The sequence below is a fragment of the Cenococcum geophilum genome (assembly GCF_001692895.1).
Source record: "Cenococcum geophilum 1.58 unplaced genomic scaffold K441scaffold_7, whole genome shotgun sequence".
Classification (NCBI taxonomy): Eukaryota; Fungi; Ascomycota; class Dothideomycetes; order Gloniales; family Gloniaceae; genus Cenococcum; species Cenococcum geophilum.
The window spans coordinates 2,736,802-2,763,742 of NW_027137565.1; the positions used below are offsets into that span (position 1 = coordinate 2,736,802).

The 26,941-nt window shown below is 39.9% G+C and overlaps 5 protein-coding genes across 5 annotated transcripts; 3 read left to right on the forward strand and 2 right to left on the reverse strand.

The window, feature by feature from the left end:
- Nucleotides 1-4,354: 4,354 nt before the first annotated feature.
- K441DRAFT_470847 (uncharacterized protein) lies at nucleotides 4,355-4,564 on the forward strand (the record flags this gene model as incomplete). The annotated part of the gene is made up of 1 exon (XM_067641861.1): nucleotides 4,355-4,564. A coding segment is annotated over one exon (210 nt), but the record flags the coding sequence as incomplete, so codon positions are not given.
- A 510-nt stretch (nucleotides 4,565-5,074) lies between these two features.
- Nucleotides 5,075-6,170, forward strand: K441DRAFT_739129 (DDE-domain-containing protein; the record flags this gene model as incomplete). Its single annotated transcript, XM_067654349.1, has 1 exon — nucleotides 5,075-6,170. A coding segment is annotated over one exon (636 nt), but the record flags the coding sequence as incomplete, so codon positions are not given.
- K441DRAFT_543554 (uncharacterized protein) lies at nucleotides 5,882-6,172 on the forward strand (the record flags this gene model as incomplete). Its single annotated transcript, XM_067642739.1, has 1 exon — nucleotides 5,882-6,172. The coding sequence occupies one exon, from the start codon at nucleotides 5,882-5,884 to the stop codon at nucleotides 6,170-6,172; it is 291 nt and encodes a 96-aa protein (XP_067507882.1).
- An 8,951-nt stretch (nucleotides 6,173-15,123) lies between these two features.
- Nucleotides 15,124-16,054, reverse strand: K441DRAFT_320769 (uncharacterized protein). The gene is made up of 2 exons (XM_067641165.1): nucleotides 15,794-16,054; nucleotides 15,124-15,769 (listed from the first exon to the last, which is right to left on the reverse strand). Exons 1-2 carry the CDS (start codon nucleotides 15,821-15,823, stop codon nucleotides 15,611-15,613), a joined length of 189 nt encoding a protein of 62 aa, XP_067507883.1. The 5' UTR covers nucleotides 15,824-16,054; the 3' UTR covers nucleotides 15,124-15,610.
- A 32-nt stretch (nucleotides 16,055-16,086) lies between these two features.
- On the reverse strand, nucleotides 16,087-17,981 carry K441DRAFT_703423 (uncharacterized protein; the record flags this gene model as incomplete). Its single annotated transcript, XM_067653475.1, has 2 exons — nucleotides 16,087-16,746; nucleotides 17,926-17,981. The coding sequence occupies 2 exons, from the start codon at nucleotides 17,979-17,981 to the stop codon at nucleotides 16,350-16,352; spliced, it is 453 nt and encodes a 150-aa protein (XP_067507884.1). The 3' UTR covers nucleotides 16,087-16,349.
- Nucleotides 17,982-26,941: the final 8,960 nt, after the last annotated feature.

Sequence of the window (26,941 nt, forward strand, 5' to 3'; positions counted from 1 at the left end):
TTACTAATATCCGCATAGCTTTATTCTTATACTATCCTTACTAGCGCCACTACGCCTCCCCCTACTAAGACCTCCCCTCCTATTAAGACTCCTACTGATAATAGTATATATAGCCGTAAAGGTACCCACTCTACCACCGCTCTTCTAACCCCTTCGCTAATTACTAGCACGCTAGTTACTACTGCTGCTTTTGCTAGCACTAGGTCTATTAGAGTGTATTTAGCAATTACTATTTCTATATATTTAAGCTATAGATCGCCGGTTTAATAAGTTTAAAGTTTTTCTAAGTAAGATAAAGGATAAGCTTACGTTCCTAAGGCGTGGTGTTATTACACTTATATATAATACTAGCCTACTAGATATCAAATATAAGTAGATATAAGTTAGCTATTGCTGCGAGTTGGCTATTATTACTAATTTATAATAATAAAATAGTAGCTTATACCTTTTTGCTACTATATATATAGGAATTAAGTCTCTACCTTATATTTAATAAATATACTTAATTAATATTATAATATCCGTATAAGCTAAGATAACAATATCCGCGTAAGCTAATATAAAGATATCCGTATAAGCTAAGATANAGATATTTATATATCTNNANTANAAAATAGCCNACTACTATATTATATACTANNNACTAAGAAGATTATACGCTAGCTAGAGTTAATATTAATAAAAAGAACTTAATTAATATATTAAGATAGAAACGTACTAAAAGCCTAAGTATTTAAAAGTCCTCTAGCATATTATCTATAGCCTTATTAAATCCGTCCTTATAAAGGTTGTATAGTAAACCGCTAATATAAGACATCCGTATATTAAAATTAGTAATGCCGCCCTATAAGAGCTGCTCTAATCTAAGTTAAAAAATAGTAGGTACCTTAAACCTAATATCCTATATATACTAACGCATAATAAAAGTATACCCGTATATAAGAGTACATATATTAGATCTCGCCGCGCTTGCGATTAATATCGCAAGCACTCCGTATCTTTTTGGCCGAATGGCGACGTTGGGGCGGGAAACGTTACAATTGTGCTTGCGATATTACTGGGGCCAGGTGTATGGGTCCGTTGCTGGGTGGGTCGTGGGTCCGACTCCCGACGGTCACGCACTTCGCTCTGGTACAGTCAAACACGCCTACAGGGGTTAGGCGAAGAGGCGTCGGCTAAGGGGTCCGATACGGCTTAAGCTTCAAGCAGCCTTCGTTACTGGGGACTCCTAATATATGCGACTCTTGGTGTGCGGACCCCCTACGGCTTGGCGTTCGAGGGCGAACGCGCAGAGGGGAGGGCAATTGTAAGAGTACATATATTAGATCCCGCCGCGCTTGCGATTAATATCGCAAGCACTCCGTGTCTTTTTGGCCGAATGGCGACGTTGGGGCGGGAAACGTTACACCGTAATTAAAATAATATATTACTATTACTCTTAGCATTTATTAAGCAACTTATATACTAACTATTATATATATTAGCAGAGGTATAGGTATAATATTAAGACAACAAACCATATAAATATATTTAGCAGCTTCCCCTAGTACCTCTATATTTTTATTAGTATTATTAAAGCTATATATAAGGGGATTAAATAGTAAACCGGCTGCAGTTAATAGAAAGGCGTTAAATATATTTACGCCGTCCTTTATAAGTTTCTTATATCCGCGCTATAGAAGTAAAGGAGCCTTAAAATCTATTAAGCGCCGTATATATTATATAATTAAATCCTTCCTAATCTAATCTATAAGATAGCGGATATCTAGCGCTAGAGACTTAGATATATATTTACTATTTATACATTTACTAAATATACGCTTAAAAATATCGCAAAGTATACTAATATAACTTATTATAAGAACACTTTATTTAAATAGCTCGTCTATACTAAACGTTAAATTCCTACACGTCTAAAGCAACTCCTTAAGTTAAAGATTTAGCAGTTTATTAAGGCGATCCGTCTTAAAGAAGCTATTTAGCCGCCCTTAGAGGTTAACTAAACTATTAGTAAGGATAGCCTATTAAAGCACTAGATCGCAAGCGCTTATTCTAACTAGTCGCTATAGGATCAGTATATTATATATATAGTTCTTTAATAAGCTTCTAGTAAAGTATAAATAAAGATAGGGGATTACACGCTTTAGTAGTCCGATATCTATATACTTAATAGCATATTTTAGAAGCTTATAAATATTAATAACCTATAGAAACCGGATATAATTAAAGAACTCTATATTATAGTTATTAGCGGCGGAGCTTAATATACCTATAGAGGACGACGTTGTTGCTAGCTAATATGCGTTAGCGGGTAGCTCTAAATAATTAAACGTGCGCTAATTTATATCGCGGCATATATCTCTTAAAAAAGCCGCTATACAGATATCCTTAATATACTTTAGAAATTGCTATAGAGATAGGTTTAATATATATCGCTCGGCCTTACTATCTACCTTAATATTACACTTGTTATAGATATAGAGTAGAAATAACGCAATAATATAAGCGTTAAAGCTTTAGAGAATTAGCTCTTCTATATAATAAAATAGGGCCTTTTCCCTAGAAATATTACGCCAACCTAGGTAATTTATATAGGTGTAGAGCGCTAAAAACTACTACGTAGCTTACTTACCCCAATAAAACGTACGCATAACTATATATAGGAAGTTTAATTGTATATGCTATAGCCCTAGAATAGGTAACACCTACTTACAGCTATTATACGCACCTTCCGCCTTAACCCGCTCCTCTTTATATAATTAAATAAGCTTTACGGTCTTCTAATCTCTATATACTAGGAATAGCCAGTTATTAAAAGCGATTTTGTGATTATACTACAGTTAGTTTAAGAAGATATTCTCTATTATATAATAATTGCCGTTAATAGAAGCCTTACTGTCTAGAATAGGTCCTAGAGTTATATACTCTGTCCTTCTATAAGGGAGAATATTAACTACTAGTATACGCGGATATTTAATATCCGCGTTAGAGTTAAATATACTATTAACCGTAGTAAGATACGCGTATTAGATAGCGTCCATAATAAAACTTATAAATATCCGCTTTTAGAGGTTATTAAACTTATTTCTAGCTGTATTAACAACCTTATCTAGCTTAAGTTAACGGGTATTATTTAATATTAACTGCTTAAGGCCCCCTTTAGGCATACATACTCCGCGTAAAATCTTTCCTATAGTATATAAATTAAACTTACTAATCTCGCCGATAACCTAATATTAAGTCTTTTAGTAATAGTTAAAGTTATTATAGATAATATAGATATTATTATAAATAGATAGAGACTTAATTGGTTTCTTAAAGGTTATTAACGCTAGAAGTACTAGTAGAATTAATAAAACCTTCCTTAGAACGTTTAGCTAGCCCAAGCTTTTTAGCATTAAAAGTTATATAACTATTAATTAGATTAAGGCTATATAAGAAAAATAGCATATAGCGCTTTATATTAAGCGCCTAAAGATATAGACTAAGTAGATAGGTAAAACCGTTTATAGAGTTCTGGGTAAACCCTAGGAGGAATATAAAAGTAACTATAACTATACGTCCACTATGCGGATCTTAACTATGTTCCTCTCTATTTAGTGCAGATATCCCCTTAATAAGCTAGAGCAGTAGTAGACCGTACTACTAAATAAACTTAGCTATATTCTTAAGGTTAATATCCTAAAACTTTATATCTAGAGTTTATATATTAAAGGGGCCACGTTATAATTATAGTTGGCGGAGCTCTTTTTAGATATAGTAGACAGTATAGGTTACTAGTATTATATAAATATCAGCCCTATTAATAAGTTCTTCTTATATTTCCCTATCCTTTAGTAAAGTAATAAGTAGGTTCTCTACTTTCTTCTTCCTCCTATTACCTTTATACCCATTCTCGCTTTCTAAAAACTTAAAAACTAGCCTATAAAAAGACCAGCCCTATTAATATAGAAGGTCCCTAATAATATTAACCTTCTCTTTCTTTAATATCTTTATCTAACTAATAGGTGGAATATCCACTAGTTGCGGAGAGGGCTAGCGGCATAGGCGTTTAGCATTAGTATTTACTACATAGCTCGGTAGTATAGAGGTGGAATTAAAGGCTCTACGGCAACGAATTCCTCTTAATATTACGTGTATATAAGGAGCTAAAGATCTTATAACTTATAGAGTAGGCTTTTCTCTATAATTTAGTATAATTTTTATGTCAATAGGTATTAAGCGTTTGGGCCACCTCGTGCACGGTCCCACCTCGTGCACACCAAAATCCAAAATTCGCGAATATTAAAAATATCATAACTCTACAACCATGGACTCAATTGAGGCCGCTCTTGCTGCTTTAGACTTGCAATTAAAGCCTAATTACACTCAAACCGCAAAGGAGTATGGTGTAGATCGATCTACCCTCTCGCGCCGCCATCGCAATATTACGGGCACAAAGGCAGATGGCTACGACTCTCAATCTTTTCTTACCCAACAACAATCCAAAGTCCTCATAGCTTATATAAATGAGCTTACCAACCGTGGCCTACCTCCTACAGTTGCTATAGTACGAAGTTTTGCGCAAGAGATTGCTGGAAAACCACCTAGATCTCACTAGGCTTCGCGCTAGATTAAAAAAAACGGCGCCTCTTTAAAGAGCCACTACCTCGTTCCTATGGACAATGTACGCAAACAAGCTGAATCAGCTTATTACTTTGGCCTCTACTTTTCACTTTTAGGCCAAAAGATTAAGGAATATGGGATTAAACGGCAAAATACATATAATATGGATAAGAAAGGCTTCCTTATTAGCATGCTTACAAAGGCCAAGCGGGTATTTTCTAAGTCTGCATTCAAATCAGGACAACTTAAGAATACAATTCAAAATGGGAACAGAGAGTGGATTACTATTTTAGCAACAATTTGTGCAGATGGAACGACTCTCTCACCAGGCCTTATTTACTAGGCAGTTACTGGCAATATACAAGACACCTAGCTTCAAGATTACGACCCAGATTAACACCCTTGCTTCTTTGGCTTATCACCCACTGGTTAAACAAATGATAACTTTGGATACGCCTAGCTAGATACTATCTTTAATAAGGAGACAAAGGCAAAGGCCCGAAACGGAAGAGATTGGAGGCTTCTAATTCTTAATGGGCACGGCTCTCATGTAAATATAAAGTTCCTGAACTACTGTGATAATAACCGTATACTTGTGGCAGTATACCCACCTCATTCGACTCATAGACTTCAACCCCTAGACGTCTCTCTTTTCTCGCCGCTTGCGATATATTACAGCCAGGAGTTAGATCTATTTCTTCACAAGAGCCAAGGCCTCTGCTCTCTTACCAAAAGAAACTTCTTTCGGCTATTTTGGCCCGCTTTTAGAAAGGCTTTTACTGCATCTAACGTTGAGAGCGGGTGGCAGAGGACAGGCCTCTACCCCTTTAAGCCTAGCGTTGTCATGGACAAGTTTAAGCCTAGCCGGCCTTCCTCAAGTAAGTCAATACGCTCGCACCTTACACTAGATAATTGGCGAAAGGCGCGGAGGCTTTTTAAAGAGGTGGTTACTGATAAGTATGATAAGCGCGCACGGCTTCTAGATAATATGATGGTGAATCTTATGGCCGAGAATAAGATCCTTAAGTATCGCGTTAATGGGCTTACTGAAGCTATACACAATAAGAAGAAGAAGCGTCGTCGGGGTAAGCCTTTGTTTACCTAACTTACTCCTCTAGATCAGGGTAAGGCTACCTTTTATAGCCCTAGGAAGATTCGGCAAGCCCAAGAGCTTTAAGCCGAGCAAGAGCAAGCTAAATACCAAGAACAAGCTCTTAAAGCCGAGCAAAAGCTTTAACGGCAAATCCAAAAGAATGAGAAGAGGCGTATGGTAGAAATGCGGAAGGAGCAGCGGGCACAAAATAAGATCCAGCGGGCGGCGGAAGCGGAGGCTCAACGGTTCAAAAAGCAGGCAGCAAAGGAGGCACGTGAGGTTGATCGCCAACTCAAAGAAGAAGCCAAGAGGCTTCGAATATCACGGAAGACTCGATCCAAACGTAGAGAGGTAGTAGAAGACGAGGATTTAAGTGAGATATTGGATGCGAATGAGAGCACCCCCCTACCAAGAGCTCCGAGGCCTCAGCGCCAACGCCAAGCTCCAGCTTACTTAGGGGACTACATTTTATAGCCAATTTGAATCTTCTAATTAAGCCAAGTTCAACACTAAAATTTGATCCAATTTGATGTGGTGTAGCGATTTCTAGAGCCTCAAATTTGGTGGGGCATTTGGCCAAGAAACCGTGCACGAGCCGTCCGCGTGCACGAGCCGGCCCAAACTCGTATAGGAGGGTAGATTAATTTTGTTAAAGTTAAGGGTGGTGGTATTCTCACATGCCTGTTCGGTACATACACATGCCTGTTTTCGGTGCATACACATGCCCCTAAATCAGGCTTAGTGCTTGCCTAAATAGGCTGTTTAGCATGTTTGCAGACGGTCGCGAACTTCAAAAATCTATCGCGTCCAACCTTCCTTACCATTACTACCTTTATTAATACTATGGAAGAAGACGACAAATGGAATGGTTTAAACTGCTGAGACGCGCAGGGGTAAAGGGTTGCGGTAAAGCAGTAGATGCAGTCAATTGAGGCGCGCGCAGTTGCAGTGGTTAATATAATCCTCCGCGTTTTCCTTGTCCTCCCGCACGTCCTCTTCCTCGCCCACGCCTTTAAGGAAGCTCCCGGTATGAAGGATCGCGCCAAGTTAATGTATCCTCGCGGTGTTTAGGGTTGCGCGCGTGGGCATATTATTTAACGCAATGGATTTTTAAAGTTTGCGACCGTCTGCAAACATGCTAAACAGCCTATTTAGGCAAGCACTAAGCCTGATTTAGGGGCATGTGTATGCACCGAAAACAGGCATGTGTATGTACCGAACAGGCATGTGAGAATACCACCACCCTAAAGTTAATAAGGTCTTCTTATATAAACAGTATTTAGGTTTTCTTATAAATATCGCCAAAGTCCCTCAGACTAAGAAAACAATTACCGTCCTAAATTAGCTTAGTGGACGGTGCGGATATTCCTATATCCGCAATTGATTTCTTAGTCTGAGCTTCTGAGGTAAAGCATTCTGTTAAGGAGGGAGATTATTAGTCACCATTCGGGGCTAGTTAACGGCTGCAAGTTTGATGCATTGCCAGCAATACCTCACCTCTCCATTTTCTCCTTTTGAACATCTTAGCATTCCATTGTTTTTACGCATTTTCTTTCATTCAAAGGTTCTGGGCAATATTAGGCCTTTGGGCCCAAGGGGCGAGCCACTAGCCGTTGAAGACCGCCGGCCCGCCGACGCTCGAGAGGGAAGACAGCCTCATCCAGTGACATTGCATTATGGAGATAATACTCGAGGTAGCTGTGAAGAATCAGATGTATTATCTATGCACACGCTCGCAGAGATATATTCCAAATAATGTATTTGTATTGTATTGGGGGGTGTAGGCCCGAGGAGAGGGTAATCTCGCCCAACCTGCTGTATTGCATAGTAGGTTCCCTACTGCTCAAGCAGTGGTAGATAATTACACACTCATTGCCCCCCTTAGGCCTACCGCAAGCCTAAAAGGCTGCAAAACTATCTATAGGGTGGAGGGTGGGAAAGCGAAAAGCCGAAAGGCTGATTGTGATAGATATTGATGTTGCTGTTTAGAGGAGGCGTGGCTTCGCTTTGAATAGACATCTTTATCTATGCACACGCTCGCAGAGATATATTCCAAATAATGTATTTGTATTGTATTGGGGGGTGTAGGCCTGAGGAGAGGGTAATCTCGCCTAACCTGCTGTATTACATAGTAGGTTCCCTACTGCTTAAGCAGTAGTAGATAATTATACACTCATTGCCCCAAACAACGCGTACCGTTAGAACCTAGCGGTACGAGGCCTGCGCTACAACAACTAATATAAATGTAGGAATATATGTCGTCTCTTTGCGCCCGTAGGGTATCGTTAATAGACCGTTTAAGTAACGTAGAATCTCTAGGTAATATTAAAGGCTATTAACGATGACGACGTAGTAGGAAGGAGGAAGAGAGGAAGCTGGAAAGCGTCAATTTAAAACCTGTTAAAAACCCTGTGGGAAAAATTGTCAGGAAAGACTACTTATCAACAGCTGCTGTGGAAAGACGCGACGCGAAACCTCGCGATCCTCTAGGGGTAAGACGTTTTATCGCGACGACAATATAACGCCGTACGGCATAGCATTATCAGGGCTATAAGACGAATGAACAATAAAATCTCTATTAAATAAGCCTTATTTCAAAGCGAAAAGCCGAAAGGCTGATTGTGATAGATATTGATGTTGCTGTTCAGAGGAGGCGTGGCTTCGCTTTGAATAGACATCTTTATCTAATCTATCGCATAAGATGACAGCCTCGCGAGGCTTACTCAATGTCGGTATTTTCGAGCGTTCGGTCAAAGGGGAGTCGCCTTTCACCATTCGCGTACAAAGGCCGGGAACTAACGGTATTCACAGTACTCTTTTACCACTGTAACAGACTGCCGAAACCGTAGCGGTATCGCGCTTTATGACCTTAACTCCCAAACGTTAGTGCATTACAAAGCCGCCGAGGCGTTAAAGTGCCGGCTAAGACTTCCGAGGCTGAGTTCTGAAGGCAACGTAAGGACGTATTTGGGCGTTTCTCTGCTGTCACAAGCTCTATTCTTCAAAATTTTAAGTCAGAATGCAAACATCTGGGCTAAGGCAATCACATGGTCCATAAGGTGTCTTGGCGCGGCCTCAAGGCTTCAACGCCTTCCGACGCCCTTAAGCCGTGTCGGTTACCTAACCTAATACGAAGAAATGATCGTACACATCTTTCTTTAAAAATTTCCAACATAGGGCGTAAGGCATCTTTAAAATTAACAAGTGGTAAGGGCGTTTCGGCGTTGCTTAGGCTGCTGCCTGCAAGGTGTTAGCCTCTTAAAGCTACACCTCCCCAAATAGGGTTTTACACACGTCAATACGGTCCTTAGTCTAAATCATATCATTTCCATACACCATACTCACTCTCACATGATTAAGCCCAAACTATCTATTTATATACCCGCAGGACCAACCCCTTAACAACCTTCACGACTTCAGGAACTCCCTTGAATGCTGCTTCATGACGTTATCACCCATTCAGGTCGCTATGGCTTCTTCAAGATTAAATACCCCTGCTACTATCAATGACCTCCCAGACGAAGTGCTCTTGATGATCTTTGCTTACGTTGGTGGTAATGTGGATACGTATGCCGAGCAGAAAACTGAGTTTTACGCCCTTTCAATGACGTCCCGGCCCTTTCATCGGGTGGCTGCAGAGTACCTCTACAAACGGTGCATACTCCAACCTGAAACATCTCGGGCCCTTATACGGACGGTAGCTATATCGCCTAGCATCTCTTCTATGATTAAAGAAGTTGAAGTTGGGTGCCATGCCCGAGTCTCTGCATCTCGTCGGAGTGACAGAGACCTGAACCTGCTCATTGCGAAAGTTACAGAGCTTAAGTTGTCGTATAAAGACGAGAGAAGGTGGATCCGACAATTATCACGAGGTGTCGAGTCAGCTGAAGCCGGCCTATTGCTGTTGCAGACGCCTAATATAGAATCGCTCGTTGTGGGAGATCAATTCCTAGAGATAAACAGGCGGAAACATGAACCCTTTCACAAACCTCCATTTTGGATGCAGCTTATTATCTGGGCTACGGACAAGCTACCTCGATCTTCAATCCATTCTTTCTCGATTTTGAGCCGAGTCCACATTAATATGGCTTCTTCCAGACAGGTCATGCTTGCATATATATTCCGGATATTCAGATTGCCTTCGATGAAAGCAGTGACACTTGTTAATGCGGTCGAATATGGCTGGAACATCGATGAGAAGTGTTACATGGATTTATTGAAGAGTCCTTCCCCAGTTGAGGAACTGTATTTCGAGGATTGCATGATTTGCGAGCCGGTGCTTTCCGCCATGATAACTTCCTGCAGGGCTCTCCGATGTTTCGACTACGATTTTGTCATGGATGACCCCCATGCAATGGAATTTCCAACAATTGGCAGAGCTTTGCAGGGGCACCATCTGTCTTTGGAAACTCTAAAACTTGGGTGCACCTATCGTAGGGATAATGACAATGTTTATCCCCTCGGATCACTCAAGCACTTTCATAAACTCATACACATTCAGGCCGACGCCGGCGCATTAATAGGCTATGCTGGCCAGGAGACTTTACAGATCGTTGAAGTTCTTCCCAAAAGCGTCCAGACACTGGGCAGCGTGGTTTTCAATAAGCGAAAATCCAGCCAATAAAATATTGGCATTTGTTAATATTTACAGCGTCAATATTGAAATATTGACAATAATTTAAATAAAATTATTATAATAGAAATATACTTATTAAAAATAAATATTATACGAATTATTAGTATAGATTGACAGCTTTATAATATAATTAAGCTTATAGGGGTAAGCTGTGTATGGAGCTGTGCACGAAGCTTTGCGCGGAGCTCTACAAAAGCTCTGCATGAAGCTCTACTTGAAGCTCTACTTGGAGCTCTACTCGAAGCTCTACTCGAAGCTCTGCACGAGCAGGGTGGTTTTAGATAATGCGAATAAGCAAGCATAAAATATCCTTTCTAAAAAATCTCTGCTTTTACAGCTCTGTGCACCGAAGCTCTGCACGAAGCTCTGCACGAAGCTCTGCACGAAGCTCTGCACGAAGCTCTGCGGAGGCTCTGCACGAAGCTCTGCGGAAGCTCTGCACGAAGCTCTACACAAAGCTCTACACGAAGCTCTGCGGAGGCTCTGCACGAAGCTCTGCGGAGGCTCTGCACGAAGCTCTGCGGAAGCTCTACACGAAGCTCTACGGAGGCTCTGCACGAAGCTCTACGGAGGCTCTGAAAGAAGCTTTGCGGAAGCTCTGCACGAAGCCCTGCGGAAGCTCTACACGAAGCTCTGCGGAAGCTCTGCACGAAGCTCTGCGTACGGAGGCTCCGCACGAGGCTCTACACGAAGTTCTGCACAAAGCTTTTATATAGAGCCTCCGTAGTAGAGCCGTCGTACGCAGAACCGTTGTACGCAGAACCGTTGTACGCAGAACCGTTGTACGCAGAACCGTCGTACGCAGAGCCGTCGTGCAGAGCCGTCGTGCAGAGCCTCCGTACGCAGAGCTTCGTGTAGAGCTTCGTGCAGAGCTTCGTGCAGAGCTTCCGCAGAGCTTCGCATTAAGCCTCCGTACGCAGAGCTTCGTATAGAGCTTCGTGTAGGGCTTCGCGCAGAGCCTCCGCAGAGCTTCGCGTAGAGCCTCCGTACACAGAGCTTCGTGCAGAGCTTCTGTAGAGCTTTGTGTAGAGCTTCCACAGAGCTCCGCATAGAGCCTCCGTACGTAGAGCTTCGTGCAGAGCTTTGTGCAGCGCCTCCGTACGCAGAGCTTCGCGCAGAGCCTCCGTAAGGTATTAATAGCGTTAAGAGGTTCTAATTCTAGCTCTGAAGCTATATTTTATTTAATAATAAAGAAAAAAAAGGCGACTAAAAAATTATTTAGGGTATACTAAGACTTATTGCGATAAGATTTATCCAAAACCACCCTATACATGAGGCTCTACTTAAAGCCCTATTATAGCTCCACTTAAAGCTCTGCTCGAAGCTCTACTTAAACTCTATTAAGGCTCTACACGGAGCTCTACTTAAGCTCTACTTAAAAGCTCTATGTAAGGCTCTGCTTAAAGCTCTACACAACACTCTACTCTAAGCTCTACTAATACGCAACACTAGTATACTAGGAAGACTCTATAATCGTCTATATAAACGACTCTATAATTAATTGATTTATTAATTAATTGCCTATATAAACGCCTATACGAACGTCTATATAAACGCCCGTACGATATTTAAGTTAATTTTTTGAAGGGGCGCCAAGAGGATCTGTAAATATTATAAATATCGCCAATACTTGCCAATATTGACTAGTGTCAATATTGATTAATCTGATTGGCCAATATTGAAAATGAAAACCACGCTGACACTGGGAATATTGATTGAGGACGTGGGGCCATGTCAAGGATCAATTTTTGAGCATGTACTTGGCGAACTAGAGGGGTTCGTGCAGCTCTGTGCTGAACGCTTTCCGCTATTGAGGAAAGTTAACATCCCGTTACGTCAGCCGCTTTGCAGCAGCTGTACTGTCTGTACAGCTTTACTTGAGGCTTTTGCCGGGCTGTCGAGGAATGTCCTATTTCCCTCCGTGAGGAATCAGGATAAATGCTAATACAAATGGGGGACGCGTGTGACAGCTTAGACGACGAATGTGCTTCCTAAACTTGGAAAAAACTCAACGCTGGAAATCTTATCAATCTAATTGCAGAGAAAAAAGCCCAAATCAATGTTTTGATAGATAACTTTAGACTGCTTGATAGAGTAAAATTCATTTCACCCAGACATGGGAATAAGCAAGCTGGCTTGCTAGATTGGCTTGCTTGCTTGCTGACTAATCAAGTAAGCCAGCAAGCTGGAAGGTCTATTTTGGGTAAGCAAGCAAGCTAAAATGAGGCTTAGCTTGCAAGCTGACGATGGTTCTGGAAGAGTCCTCCACGTTCGTTGCCTGCTTACATAAGCAGATTCCCTTTGGTTCCTTTTTGGACGACGTCCGTAAGCAACCACCTATGACTCCGTAGGTATAGGCCTATATAAGGGGGCCTATATACGTCGTAGATAGATTCGATAGATTCATATTCATTCTTTTATCCTCAGATCCAGTTCATCACAAGCTAGCTTGCCCGCTTAATAGGAAATATATATACTAGATTTTGGTTAAGAGTTAAATCTTATAATATACTTTTAGTGGTAATTTTAACGCGTGTAATTGTTTTTCCACGCCAAGCGTTCTTGCGCTTAAGTCGCGATCTATATTTATGGAGATCTCTCTACCAAACCCCCCCTAAAACACCACCATAATTATAGCTATCTACTAGCCCTTTTATTAGTAATGCCTTAGGATCTTACCGAAGCTAACCTAAACGCAATAGCCACTCCAACGCCTATAATTATACTTTCCGAAGCTGTTACTCCAGACGCGTCTCTACCGCCTTTAGATAATACTAACTTTAAGAGAAACTACAATAGGATTGACTAGGGCCGACTTAACTAATTTTAGAAGCTATTTAGAATCTTAGAGAGGAATATAAGCTTTATTTACTAGTATAGATATTAACTTTAACATCGCACTAGTAAGCGACTATTTTAGGAATGTAAATATTGCCATTAGTATATTATACCTGGTGGCCGATTTAATATTACCTTTACTACTTCTTCTACCTCCTAACACCTTGCAGAAGAAAGGGAAGGCTATAGTTATAATAAGTAAGGCGTAATTAAATTTACAAAGAAGCGGAAGGCGATAATTCTTAAAGTACTTAACAGGAAGTATAGAATCTCTTAAGGCCTCGTAAATGATCTTATTGGTGGCTTTAATAAGAAGGCTTTTTAGTAAGCTATAATTAAATAGATTACCGACAATAATCATCCTCTATGAGAGGTTGAAACACCTTCCTTTTATATTATAATAGCCGCTGCCAATTGCGACGCAGAGCGGTGGATTTGGAAAAGCTATAAGTTAGTTCGGCTTTATATAATGTAGGACTATAAGGCCTACTAGCTAGCTGTAATTAAGGAGCTTGTAAGCGCCCGTTTAAAGCTTTATTTCTTATTTAACGGCTAGACTATACGCAGTAGCAAACACACTCTTACTAGTATATGTGTTTACCACCTTAATCGCGAAGGCCGAGTCGTTAACTACTTGATTACTTTACTAGAGTAACTCGGCCGTTATACAGGAATTAACTACGCTTAAGTAGTCGGTAATGTCCTTACTCGTTTTAACGTTAGTAGTAAAAGGCTTGGCTATTTTATTACTAACAACGCCGCCAATAACGGCACCTATATAGATCATCTATCTACCAAGTTTAGCTTTAAGAAAAAGGACTATTAGATTTAGTGCGCGGCCTATATCCTTAACCTTATAGCCTAGTCGATTTTATTTAAAAAAGATAAAGAAGTATATAAGAATGAGGATTTAAATATACTAGTAAGTTAATTAATAAATCTTTACTTCCTACTTTTTTACTAACTTCTACTAAATAGGACAAAGAACGCTTCCTTAAAGAATAGCAAAAAGAAGGTCCTTTTAGCGTTCTTATTAATATCCTTAACTCTATTAATATACCTTAGCTTTATTAACTTTTTAAAGAGTACTAGTAATAGGAGCAGGTTACTACACTAGAGGCTAAAGGTAGAATTCTTAAAGTAGTAAAGCTAGTTAAAACTAGATAGAATAGTTATCACAATACCTTCGCCTAAGCCGTCCTTCTTCGCGGCCTAATTGATTTAATTACGCAATATATAATTTGGAAATATAATAAGGAAGTAGTTTCTCTAATAGCTAAAGGAAAGAAGGTACCTCTACCTTTACTACTTATTATAGGCGGAGCGTTAACCTCTGATGATTGGGACGTTATTATTAACTATATTAATATTCTATTACCAATTTGTAAAGCTACTAAGATGCTTAAAGCTAGAGGCAAATTAGGCCTGCATGGCGCGATTTGGGAGGTAATTCCTATACTTAATTATCTGCTTAACCTCTTTAAAGAAAAGAAGGCCTAAGTAGCTAAAGTAATAATAGAAGGCTATCCTAATTAAGAACCAATTGAGGATTACTACGCAATTAACCTTAATTGTGGGTGGTTAAAACTGTAGAAGTATTTTAAGAAACTTAATGAGACTTCCGTTTACTACGCAGCCGTTCTACTTTATCCTTTATACAAAAACTTCTGTAAATATGCATAGGTAGATCGCCTAGATTAGCTGATTAAAAATAACTTAGCTTTTCTTAAGCTTTAGCTTTAATATAAAGCTGAACTAGAGGCCTTAATTACGTCACTAACTTAGTCACCAACTTAGCGGTAAAAACTATCGCATGCGGCGTCTAGTAGAGACGACTACATTTGAGCCAACACTTATGGCTCTTAAGGCCTTATTAACCTTAATGAGTACGAAGCTTAGAGAGTTTAAGAGCCTCTTAATTACGATTATCCGCTTGTGAGCGATCCTATATTATGTTGGCCACGGAGGTAGCTTTCGACCGTATTACAATTGTCTTTGATGCCTAGTACCCTATGTAAAGACTACCCTAGTGCTTACCCTCGTATTTCGTATGTCTTAGTACGTATCTCTGTTGCCTGTACCTCCCCCCTTTCCTATTCTAGCAACTTCCTCGTGTATATAAAGATCCTCGAGAGCCACCTTGAATAAAAACAGATCACTCATTCAATTCTATGTCTCTACCTAACAGCTAGCTTATGTCATTTGTCTTGATACCTGCCTGTCTGAAATATTATATTGGTGGCAGGAGCGATTAACTCGGCTAAAGCTCTTAAAGATGGCTCTTGATATATTAACAACACTAGCTATAAGCGATAACTGCGAACGAGCCTTTAGTGAAGCTGGTGATCTTTTAGAGCCACGTCGCTTAAGGCTTCGGCCTGATCTTATTGCTGCCTTGCAGTGTAATTGTAGCTATAAAAGGATGGGCTTTAAAAGATCTAGTACGGATGGTAAGTGAGCCACGATCTATATAGGCGATAGCTAATATCTAGGTGCTTTAAAAGTAGAAGCCTTATCACCAGAGCCTCTCTTAAAGTCTCTCTTAAAGTCTCCCTTAGAGCCTCGCTTAAAGCCTCCCTCAGAGCCTCCCTTAGAGCCTCCCTTGAAGCCTCGCTTAAAGCCTCGCTTAAAGCCTCCCTTGAAGCCTCCATTAACGCGTTCCTTAAAGCCGCTCTCAACACCTCGCCAAGCTTTGCGATAACTACCCCTACGTAACTACATTATATAACTACGAGTCGGGCCGCGGAGGAGAGATTTTGGGGTGGCCTACAGCCTTAATTTTGTATATAACACCAAGACTTCTATACAAAATTCAATTAAGCGGGCAAGCAAGCCAAGCAAGCCGAAAATTTTGGCCAAATAAGCCAAGCAAGCAAGCTCAAGGTGTTAAAAATTACAAGCCAGCAAGCTGAGCCTGCTCAGCTTGGCTCGCTTGCTTATTCCCAACTCTGATTTCACCATTCCACTGTTTATGTGTTCTTATATCAATCTGAGAATGCGGACCAAAATTCATCGCGATGCGTACACTTAAGGAAAGGTATGCCATGCAAAACTTCTGTTATACCAAGGAATGACAAAACCCAGACAACCCCGTTCCCGAACCTTTCTGGTGTACTCAACTCATCCTCCTTCACGTTCTCAGCCCAGCCTTCCTCCTACTCAGTCCAACCTAGAGATCTAGGCGCTCACAGAGCTGAAGCCATTGCTCGATACAAGGTTCGAGCTAGTGGAGTCGCCAATCGTAACAGAGACATTGAAGCTCGTAATCGTCGGGTCGCTTACGGCACCATACAAGCTGAGCAGGGCCGCAGCAAACTTGGCTTGACCGATCGCAGTCGATGCGGGCATAGTCATGGCGTAGCTGATGTTCTGCAGCGTGTTGGAGTGGTCAGGGCCTAGATAGCCAGAAGTGATAGGTGTGCCGAGAGAGCCCGGGTAGCCAGATCCTGGGGCGATACCAAAGGCAATGGCAACATCGTAGACTGATTGGATGTAGTTCTCGACTTCGATGATGGCGTTGAAGGTATCGCCTGGCTTGATGGTCTCAGGGACAGCGACGCCGACGATACGGGCGCTAGAGAGGGTGTCGATCGGTAGTCCGTGCACCGATTGTAAGAAAAGAAGGACTCGTGTGTAGATTGATCTATGAAGAAAAAGAGGCTATATATATATGAGGTAGTACCCCCCACAGGGGTCCCTAGAGAACGGTAAAACTAGATTGAAACCAGGTCGAGACAAATCTGAAGCTTATGTCTGATAGTACCCGTTACGGTCGACACACCCTTCTAGCTTTAAGCTCTCTGAGATTGAAGCTGTATTACCAGTCCTGGCGCAGTGCCGAGTTTCTCGTCAAGGCTAGGTCGTCTATAATCTTCGGTAAGGCTATATATAGGCCCACTTGTCGATAAGGCCGCAGGTCGGCAGCCACTTTGTCATTCTTTATCTGGTTAACACTAGCCGTATTGGTGTTTAGATCCTCCCATACTGTCCAGCAATCGTCCATCTATGCCTAGATCCTCCCATGCTGTCTAATAATCGTCCATCTAGTATCTAGCTACGCCGTAGTAGCACGGTTGTTATCTTGTCCTTAGCAGTACGGTGCCAGCGTCGATATAATATAGCAGTAAGGTGCCAGCTCTGGGGTAACGTAGCAGTAAGGTGCTAGCTCTGGGTAAAAGCGGCAACGTGCCAGCTCTAGGGTAAAGTGGTAATGCGCCAGCTTTACGATAACGTAGCAGTAAGGTGCTAGCTCCTGTCCTTCCACTAGCTTATTGCCCCAATAAACCTAAACTCTTGGGCCGCCTCGTCTCTGGCTCCTGCCTCGTATCTAGCACTAAGTACCTGCCTTAACTCGGCCTGCCTTAATCCGGCACCTTGGTACCTGCCTTGTGTCTAGCTCCTGCCTCGTCTCTAGCGTATAGTGGGCATCGTTGGTTGTAACATTGGTGGAAGGATATAAAAGTAATTACGAGTATGTTAATGACTGAGGTACCCGGACACGAGCCTGTAGGAACAGCTGATTAAAAGAATAACTGGTGCATAGGAAACAACTCCGGGCTCATAACTGTCGATCGGTAGTCCGTGCACCGATTGTAAGAAAAGAAGGACTCGTGTGTAGATTGATCTATAAAGAAAAAGAGGCTATATATATATATGAGGTAGTACCCCCCACAGGGGTCCCTAGAGAACGGTAAAACTAAATTAAAACCAGGTCGAGACAAATCTGAAGCTTATGTCTGACAGTACCCGTCACGGTCGACAGAGGGTCAGTAGGGAGGCGCCGGCTGCGAGAATGGTCTGGAAACGCATGTTGTAGATTTGAGGTTTTTAATATTAAGATACTTGAAGATTTTGAGAAGATAAGAATGAGATTAATATATTAATCGTTGCCTTTTATATTGGTAGCGAAAGACTTGTGGGTGAATGTTCCGACTGATACCGGTACATACGATGTTCCGGAACATTTCTGCCTCATTCTGGAACGAGTCGTCCTTGTTCCAGAATGAGTCGTGTATCGCTTTAATCGGCTCCATTCCAGATTGCTTACCTCATTCCGGAAAAGATCTTACCTTATTCTGGAAAAGATTTAAAGCTATATTAAGATTTAATAGAGCTTTTTTAACTTCTTAATAAATATATGGATTTTACCTATTTCTTAATAATTATAAATAAGGACCAATATATAATTAATTTGATTTTGGCTGCAAAATAAGTGGTTATATATCTTAGATATTATAATCTATTATTTAGTAGAGCATAGTCGCGATATCTGGTATAAAAATATAAGATTTTAATTTTCTAATGAGATTTTCTATTACTCTAGAGATTAAGTTTTACCACCCCCCCCTAAACTACTATAATACCATTAGATTCTATTTAAACTAAGTTACGCTGCGATTTATAGGTATATTTAAAGGCCTTTCTACATTATAGATATAGTCTATAAGTAGTAAAAACCAATTAAGTAGGGGGTGGTTAATTATATTCCCTAATACTAAAATTTATAAATTGCGTAAAGCTTTAAACCTACTAAGATCTATTAAAAGCCAGGCCCTCCGACGTTTTGCTAGCTATAGACTAATTACCTAATTAGGTTTAGCGTAATTGCGGTTTAGATTTCTCCTAGCTGCGCTAACCTTACTTACTCTGTTATTTTTCTTTCCTTTAGCTTACGCAGCCTCGCCGGTAGGCTTAATTAATTACCTTCCTTATCTACTGTTGTTAATTAAGGTTGTGTAGAACTTTATAGTAGAGTCCCCTATTAGGCTCGCTTTGTTTAAGAGCTAATCTAAGTACTAGTAAGCCTTCTATAAGCTCTTACTGGAGGCTCGCCTAAGGAGTCCTCCATCAGCCGATTTGTACAAGGCTTTCCTCTATAGTAGTAGGAAGAACACTCTATATTTCCTTTTTAATAGCTACATTATTAATCGTTACATCCTTACCTATACCTATAGTAGGTAGGCCGCGTAGTTGTTAAATAGGCTTTAACTACTATAGAGAGCGGTAAGATTGTACTAACGCTTATATTAAGGCGAGCATTATAAGTCTCCAGCGGCTTAACAAGCTCGCTACCTAAGAAGAGCTCCTTAACAATTCCGTACTAAGTACAAACCTTAAAGTAGCTGTAATTTTAAATCTTATATATGCGGCTAGGTATATAGGAGACTTTAGTACTACGTTAAAGCTTTCTAGGAATTCTAAAAAGGACAACGTTACCTATATTGAATTCGGTAATATAGTGCTGCTTACTATACTTTTTCTTTATTTGTTTGCGGGAGTAAGCAGCTCGCTATTAAACTCTCTTATATAAATCTGATAAATTATAAGTAGAGGAATCTAAACATTATAAGGGACTTTGTAGCTACTATAATTGTAATTCCTTCTAATATTCCTTAAGTCTCTTACGTACCTACTATATAAGCTCTTACTATAGTAGTATAGAGTAAATAGGGTAATTAGAGTCCTTTACCGCCTAAATTAACTTATGCCAGTAAGAAGGCATAGCGACGTTATAGTACTCATTAAAATCTATAGGTGGTAGGCCTACTCTACTAGCTGCGCGGTAGAGCTATGCGCGTATATCTTTAACCCTTATAGCAAGATTATCTATAAAGGAGCCTTCGGGTGTATAAAAAGGATCTTCCAGATCTTTAATCTAGTTATTTAGATATAACTCCTCCTACTAACAGATAGATTGCTGCCTTCTTTTAATATCATAATTAAACTTAGCTTGCTGTAAAGCTCTAGCAGCGGCGTTAGCTATAATCTGTCTATTTAATTTAGTAAACTCTTCTCTTATTAATTGCATCTAGGCGTCTTAGCTTAGTATAGGAAAGCCTTCTAATAGAGGCGGAGGCTATCTAAATCCACTTAATCCTGACGACTGCATAGCCTCTATAATCTCGCGAGTTCGACTTAAGATTAGTGAGTAGCCTTTAAAGGTTTAATCGTTGTTAGATAAAGTAGGGTTTAAAGGAGTCCTCGGCCTCTGCATATTAACTTTAATTAAAAGATAAGGAGAATAAGGGTTAATTAGAAGATAAGGAGAATAAGAATTAATTAGACCCTCAGTCTCCTTATCTTCTAATTAACCCTTATTCTCCTCATCTTCTGATTAACCCTTATTCTCCTTATCTTCTAATTAACCCTTATTCTCCTCATCTTCTAATTAATCCTCATTCTCTTTATCTTTATATTCGGCCGCGATTAAGCTCTAACTGCCGTTAGGTTCCTTATTAGAATATTTATTATTCTTGCGCTCTTACTTAGCTGCCTATTACCTATTACCGTTCTTATCTAGTAGAGGACTAAGAACTTCCTTATTGCTATTAAGATCCTCTTCCTCCTTAGCTTTAAAGGCGTCGGTGACTTTTAGCGGAGGCTCTATAGTAGCCCAGTGGCCAAGCGCCACTAAAGTAGATAGCTAAGGATCTCTCCTATAGAGGTAGTAGAAAGGTATACAGCTAATTAATTTATAGTAGGTGCGATTAATTAAGGCTATAATAATTAGGTAAGCCGCCGCCCATTATAAAGTTCCTAAGAGTTGCTTTACTATATAAAGCTTCTTCTTTATATAACCGTTGGCTTGCTCTATAAGGCCTTATAACTAGGGGTATTATAGCCGGCTATTAATTACCTTAATTCTATAACGCTAAAGTAGTATAAGAAGGGCGCCTTTAAATTCTAAGCTATTATTACTTTACCAAATACGCGGGTAAATATAATGATGTATCTATTAGAGCACAGCTGCGGCAACTTACTTAGCGGTCTTTTACTTAAGGGGGTAGAGGGTATAGTATTTACTAAAGTGATCGCGTATCTATAGGATCCATTTATATTTACTATCGGCCTTATTACGCATATTAATAAGATCGCCCTAGATATAATTAAAAGGAGCCCTAAAGACAATTGCATTAAGCGGTAGCCGTATAGCGTTAGGAGCGCTCCTATAAGAATATTAGTACGACTAACAATTTTATAAAAAGTTAAACTTACTTAATATATACCTGGTAGTGTTCTAAAAGCCAAACAACTTCCACTAGCTATATACCGTATTAATTGGCCGTAAGCATACTATATATCTTCTTCTGCCCTATATAGTAAAGCTCCTTATAGCACTAAATAATAGTATTATATATTTCTGGCTTAGGAACAACCTTTAAGCTATAGTTAGGTAAGCGAATTAACCGCCTCCAGAGGCCGCGTATATACTCTTTACCTTATTCCTATATAAACCAGCGGCTCTTAGCCTTTAATTTAGCGTTACGTTCGGCCTGCGAGAGAGCTTTACGACCTAGATTAGTAAGCTAGAAAATAATGTCGTTATATTTTCCCTATATAACGCGCTTTATTAAGGCGTTCTAGGTTTCTTCTAGATACTTAGTAAAGGCAGGCTTTATTATAACTAAGAAGGAAACAACTGCTTGGCTAGCGTTATAGTCTTCATTCGCAGTAGAAGTATTAGTAGGAGGTAAGGAACCTGCATTAGGTGTAGGCGCGGAGGTAGGCGCAGAGGTAGACGCGGAGGATGACATTACTATCGCTAGTGTTAGATTTAAGCTAGCAGTAGAGTTAAATATATATTTAGAACTTACAGAAAAGTTGCGTATATTATTAAGGATCTAATTAAGTTATGCGTAGAGGTGGTAGGTAAGGAAGAATTAATAAATTTTTTTTAAAGTTCGCAATAGCCCCTGCGCTAAGCTTAATTAGGCGATTTTTAAGCAAAATCAACACCATAAAGGAGCTCACGAGAGCCCTATAAAATGCCTTACACTTAATTACAAAATATTATTCAACCACCAAATATATACTTATTAAGTGGATCTTTTGGCGACGTTATATAGGCATAGTTAGTGTAATTTAAGGTTATTTTAGACCCTATGCAATAACTATTTACCAATTAAATCTAGAAATAAAGAAAAATAAAGGCATAAAATGCATCTATTTTAAAGAACTTCACGACTCGTAGTATGCGTGTGGGCGTTGGCGAGCCTCTACCTACTATACCACCTAGTAATTAGCTTAACCTTTAAAGATCTTTTCCGGAATGAGGCAAGTAATCTGGAATGGAGCCGATTAAAGCGATACACGACTTATTCTAGAACAAGGACGACTTGTTCCAGAATAAGGCAGAAATGTTCCGGAACATCGTATGTACCGGTATCAGTCGGAACAGTGAATGCTGTGATAAGTTAAGAATGAATCGAGAATTCTGAAGGCCAAATGTTGGGATACTTATAGTTCTGCCGGCCTCGATGGCATCATCGTCAAGGAAACCAATTCCTTGCTGACAGCTCGGTGGTACTGTGACATTGATTATTGAACACGAGCAGTCGCCACTGAGAGCTCAGCCTAGCCACCCGCCATTTCCTGACGCACCGCCGATCTCCCGCTCCGCAGCCCTATGAAAAGTCATCTGTACCTGCGCCGCCGAGCTTCCGGGGACCAGCTGATGCCAGCATGTCTTGCTACCGGTGTCACCCTCGCTGTCGCTAGGAAGTAGGGCGTTGCCGTGTTAAACGTGCCGACCACTCACAAAGAAGAGGCCCGTCGCGTCACCTTGCCCGCCTGCACAGGGGGCTTACAGTGGCTGGAGAATATCCGCGAAGTTGCGGAGCTACATACCACGGTTGCCACTGGCCGGACAATTGTAGAAAGGGTAGGCGTAAACAAGGAGCAGGTCTAATTATAGACCTCTGGCAACTTCGGGACTTCAGCAAAGCGTATGTAACCTCTTCGGGGCACTTATACGTCTGGTCTTCGAAATAAAGATTACGCCACTTTAATAGCAGCGTATCATAACTATCGTTATCACGAGGTATGTAATGTAATTAGTCTCGATATCAGGGCGTCGCACCTTCTGCGGATGTGGAAGATATCTTTACTTCAACTAAAATCATACACCATCACTCTCGGTGTTATGGGGAATAATAACCACTTTGATCATAATGCCAAAACCGCCGTCAAAGCCGAAGCCGCATTTCTTGTCATCGCACTAATTGATGATATTATCACCAAATTGGATATAGAAGTATTTCTTTGCTTCGTTAGCCAGCCCTAAAACCTAGCAAATTTCTTATCTCAGTGTCACGGAACCCGACCGCAGGGGCCTCTATAGGAGAACCCCGTGCTCTCGCGTACACCTCGCGTACAGCTTATGTCAGCTACGCGAGGGTATATCACCTCCTTACGCCCTCGACCCTTACGATCGATCGCGCAACGTCTTATAGACTCCCTGAATACATACGCTTTATAGCCATTGCCCGCGTTCCGTAACATTACGTTGCGCCTTTTTCTTTACTAACGCTTAGCCTATAACCAATTCTATATCTCTACGATACTATAAACGCTGCCAGAAGCAGCGTGTCTATAAGTTACCTTACTTTATACTTTTAAAGAATTAATAATAGTAAAACAAAATTCCTTACTAGCTACTATATTAAACTTAAAGAACAACCTAATACCTATATTAAAACTACGACACCAATCAGTCCCAGAAGGATTTGATTTATTAGCCCTAGCCTTAACCCCTAAAGGGAAGCCTAATAGCTTAAAAGACTATAATAACTATAAGGGGGACATTAATAATATTTTATCCTTTATTAACTATATAACCACAGATAAATAAGCTAAAGGGCTACTACCTATTAAGATTAAGATATAAGACGCTAAGATATTTATAAAAATAGTAGTATAAGAACCTAATAAATACTACCGCCTTTTATAGAACTACTATCTAAAGCTTATATAAGCTAAGATATATACTGCCTAAGATTATAATATTATCTAAGACCTATAAGCTTGTAAGGCGCTTACTAACAACACACGCTAAGAGATTAAAGATAACCTCCACGCGTCTAAATACGACGTCTAACGATTAAAGAAGGCCGAAATTATACTTATTACTATAGTTACCAAAAAAGAGGGTATAATTAAATACCTATAATCTTAGCTTAATAAGCATATTTGTAATAATACTAGATACCTCTCTACTGCATATAACGCCACCTAAGTCTTTACGCCCCTGGTAACCTTACCTACTTAACGCTTAATAAAAGGTTAGCGCTAAGCAGCTTTACCTAATAGGAACCCCTACTATAGTAGCAGCGATAATAAAAGCCATAATAATTAAACCTAAACTACTACTATAGGGTCTAATATACGCTACCCTAATCCCCTAATTTTTAAGGGTAACCGTAAGAAATATAGTTACTAGAAGATATAAACCTATAAGAAACTAACCTAGAGCGCCTACCTTTTCCCCATAAAAGATACTAAGATTAGCTATATTATTAGATAAATAAAGGGTATCCCGTTTAATAGGCTTTTTACTTAATAGGAGACTAGCAGTCTTTAAAAGTAGTAGTCCTACTAGGAAGTCCTTAATAACTTTAACTAAATATACCGCGACTATAACCTAATAGCTACTAGTTAAGCTAAACTACGCGCCCTAAAGATAAGTCCTACTAAATTATTTAACAAGTTCTATATTAAATTCTAGAAATATACTAAAGTCCTCGCCTAAGACAACGCTAAAGACTAAAAAGATCTCCTTAAAAAAGTCACTTATCGCCTTAGTTACGCAGCCGCTAGCTATAACTATAATAACATTTATAATATAGTAGCAGCCCTATAGAAGATTAAATAATGGCTAAACTAAATTACTACTGTAAACCCCTACCTAAAGACCTCCCTATAAAAGCCCTCTAGACCTATTAAACTACTGACGCTTACTACCCTAAGTAATACCACTAGTCCTAATATTAACCTCTCCATACCAGCCTTCCCGAAGAAGCTACTAGGTAAAGAGCGTAAGCTACTTTAAAAGCTAAGGCGTTGCTATAAATGCCGTTAAGAAGGCTAGTATAGCTATAGCCTAAACTACCTAATAGCTAGGTTTAGCAGCCGCTATTAAATACCTAACCCTATACCCCGGACACTAAATATATTACTATATACCGCTACTATATAAGATAAAGATATAGTAATGGTAGTAGAATTAAACGCGGAAGTGGAAAACGTAAAGTCCTAGCCCTAAGTTGTAGGTTAGGACACTCCGACAATAGAGGGATTTATATATTAGCTTATTTAATAAATAGCTTAGTAAGAATAGAAGAATAAAAGCAAATAGTCTTACCTATAGAGGGAACTACCGCTAAGAAATAATATAAAACCCGTTTTATAATTAACTATAAAGCTACTAATAAATTTATAGATACCTAATTCGTGCGCACTTATAACCTACCTACCTTACCCCTTACTAAAGCCCGCGCCCTATAACTCGCTAACGGTAGTTATACTATATAAAAGATTACCTATATAGTATAACTCTACCTAAATATAAACGGATACCAGGAGGAGCTCTAGGCCTATATTACACCACTTATAAATTACCCTATTATCCTTAGAATAAACTAGCTTAAATAATATAACCCTACTATTAACTAGCAAAAGAGAGAAGTAACCTTTAACTCTAAATACTGTAGAGAGACTTGCCTAGGGCACAGCCTAGCCGCCTTTATCTACTCCCTAGGATATTAACCTAAGGAAACCCTTATTACCCCACCTATAACCAACTGCCACTATATAAGCGCTGCGGCCTTCTACCGCATAGCATGTAGGAAAGGCTAAACCGTTGCTATAGCCTCCTAATTATAACTATATAAGCTTAATAAAGATTAAGACTATATCCTCTATAGTAACAGGATAGATATAGTTAACCTTTTAGAAAATAATGCCCCCGTAAAACTCTACGGACTTTTACCCTTAGACTTTAAGAAGTTTATAAAGCTTAAAAAAGGACTTACTAACGAGGAACTCCGCAAGCTCCTCCCTAAGAGATACTATAACTTTATTAACGTATGCTTATAAAAGAGCGTAGATATACTACCCCTATATTAACCTAACGACTATACCATTAATATTAAATAAGGAAAAACGCTACCCTATAAGAGACCCTACTTAATATTAAAAGATGAACTCCTAGTTATTAAAAAGTATATCGACAAGTACCTTAATAAAGGGTTTATTCGTCCTAGCATATCCCTAGCAGCCGCTCCTATCCTCCTTACTAAAAAGCTAAAAGGAGGTATTTAATTCTACGTTAACTATAGAGGACTTAATGCTATTATAATTAAGAACTAATACCCTATACCATGTCACAGTGCTACAATGAAGTAGACTGAATAACTACGTTGTGGTATAAAGAGGAGAAGAAGGTGGAAAGGGGGTATTGTATATAAATAGTAGGGCCGGCCGCCAAGTCGCTAGTGGTGGGCCAGCTAATAGTAGGGAATAGTACGAGACAGTATAAAACAGTATGCGTTAGGTCAGTGCCGTAATAATACTCCTCTCCCCTAGACGGTTTGGTCCCCAAACTAAATAGATAACTTAAAAATAGGCAGTATACGGGGTTGCCTATTTTCTACCGCAAAGATATTAGTTCCGCTTACTGCCCTTAACCAAGCTAATGGCGATTTTCTATACCGGGCATAGAAAATCCTAATTAGTTAGTTTAGTGAGTAAGGTTAGCAGAACTCTACACCGCCACCTAAATCGGTCCGTGTGGCGTTTCTTGGCGAGAATTTGGCTAATTAGATAACTTTAACCGCCAGTTGAAGTTCCATAACATCTTAACCACCATAAATTTTAATGCGGTGGTTGGCCGCGACCTTAGCGTGACTTTTCCTTATCTTATACCCAGTCTAGGGGTCCTAGCTTCTTAGGGTGTTACTTATAAAAGCGCTATATAGCTTGTTCGCAACCCT

What these genes read in the sequence shown, in the direction of transcription:
- K441DRAFT_320769 (XM_067641165.1), bottom strand. Translation starts at nt 15,823, where the DNA reads ATGGAGGCTTCAAGGGAGGCTTTAAGCGAG. An exon ending in CAAGGGAGGCTTTAAGCGAG is followed by an intron (nt 15,770 to 15,793) that starts GCTTTAAGCGAG and finishes GCTTCAAGGGAG; the next exon opens with GCTCTAAGGGAGGCTCTGAG.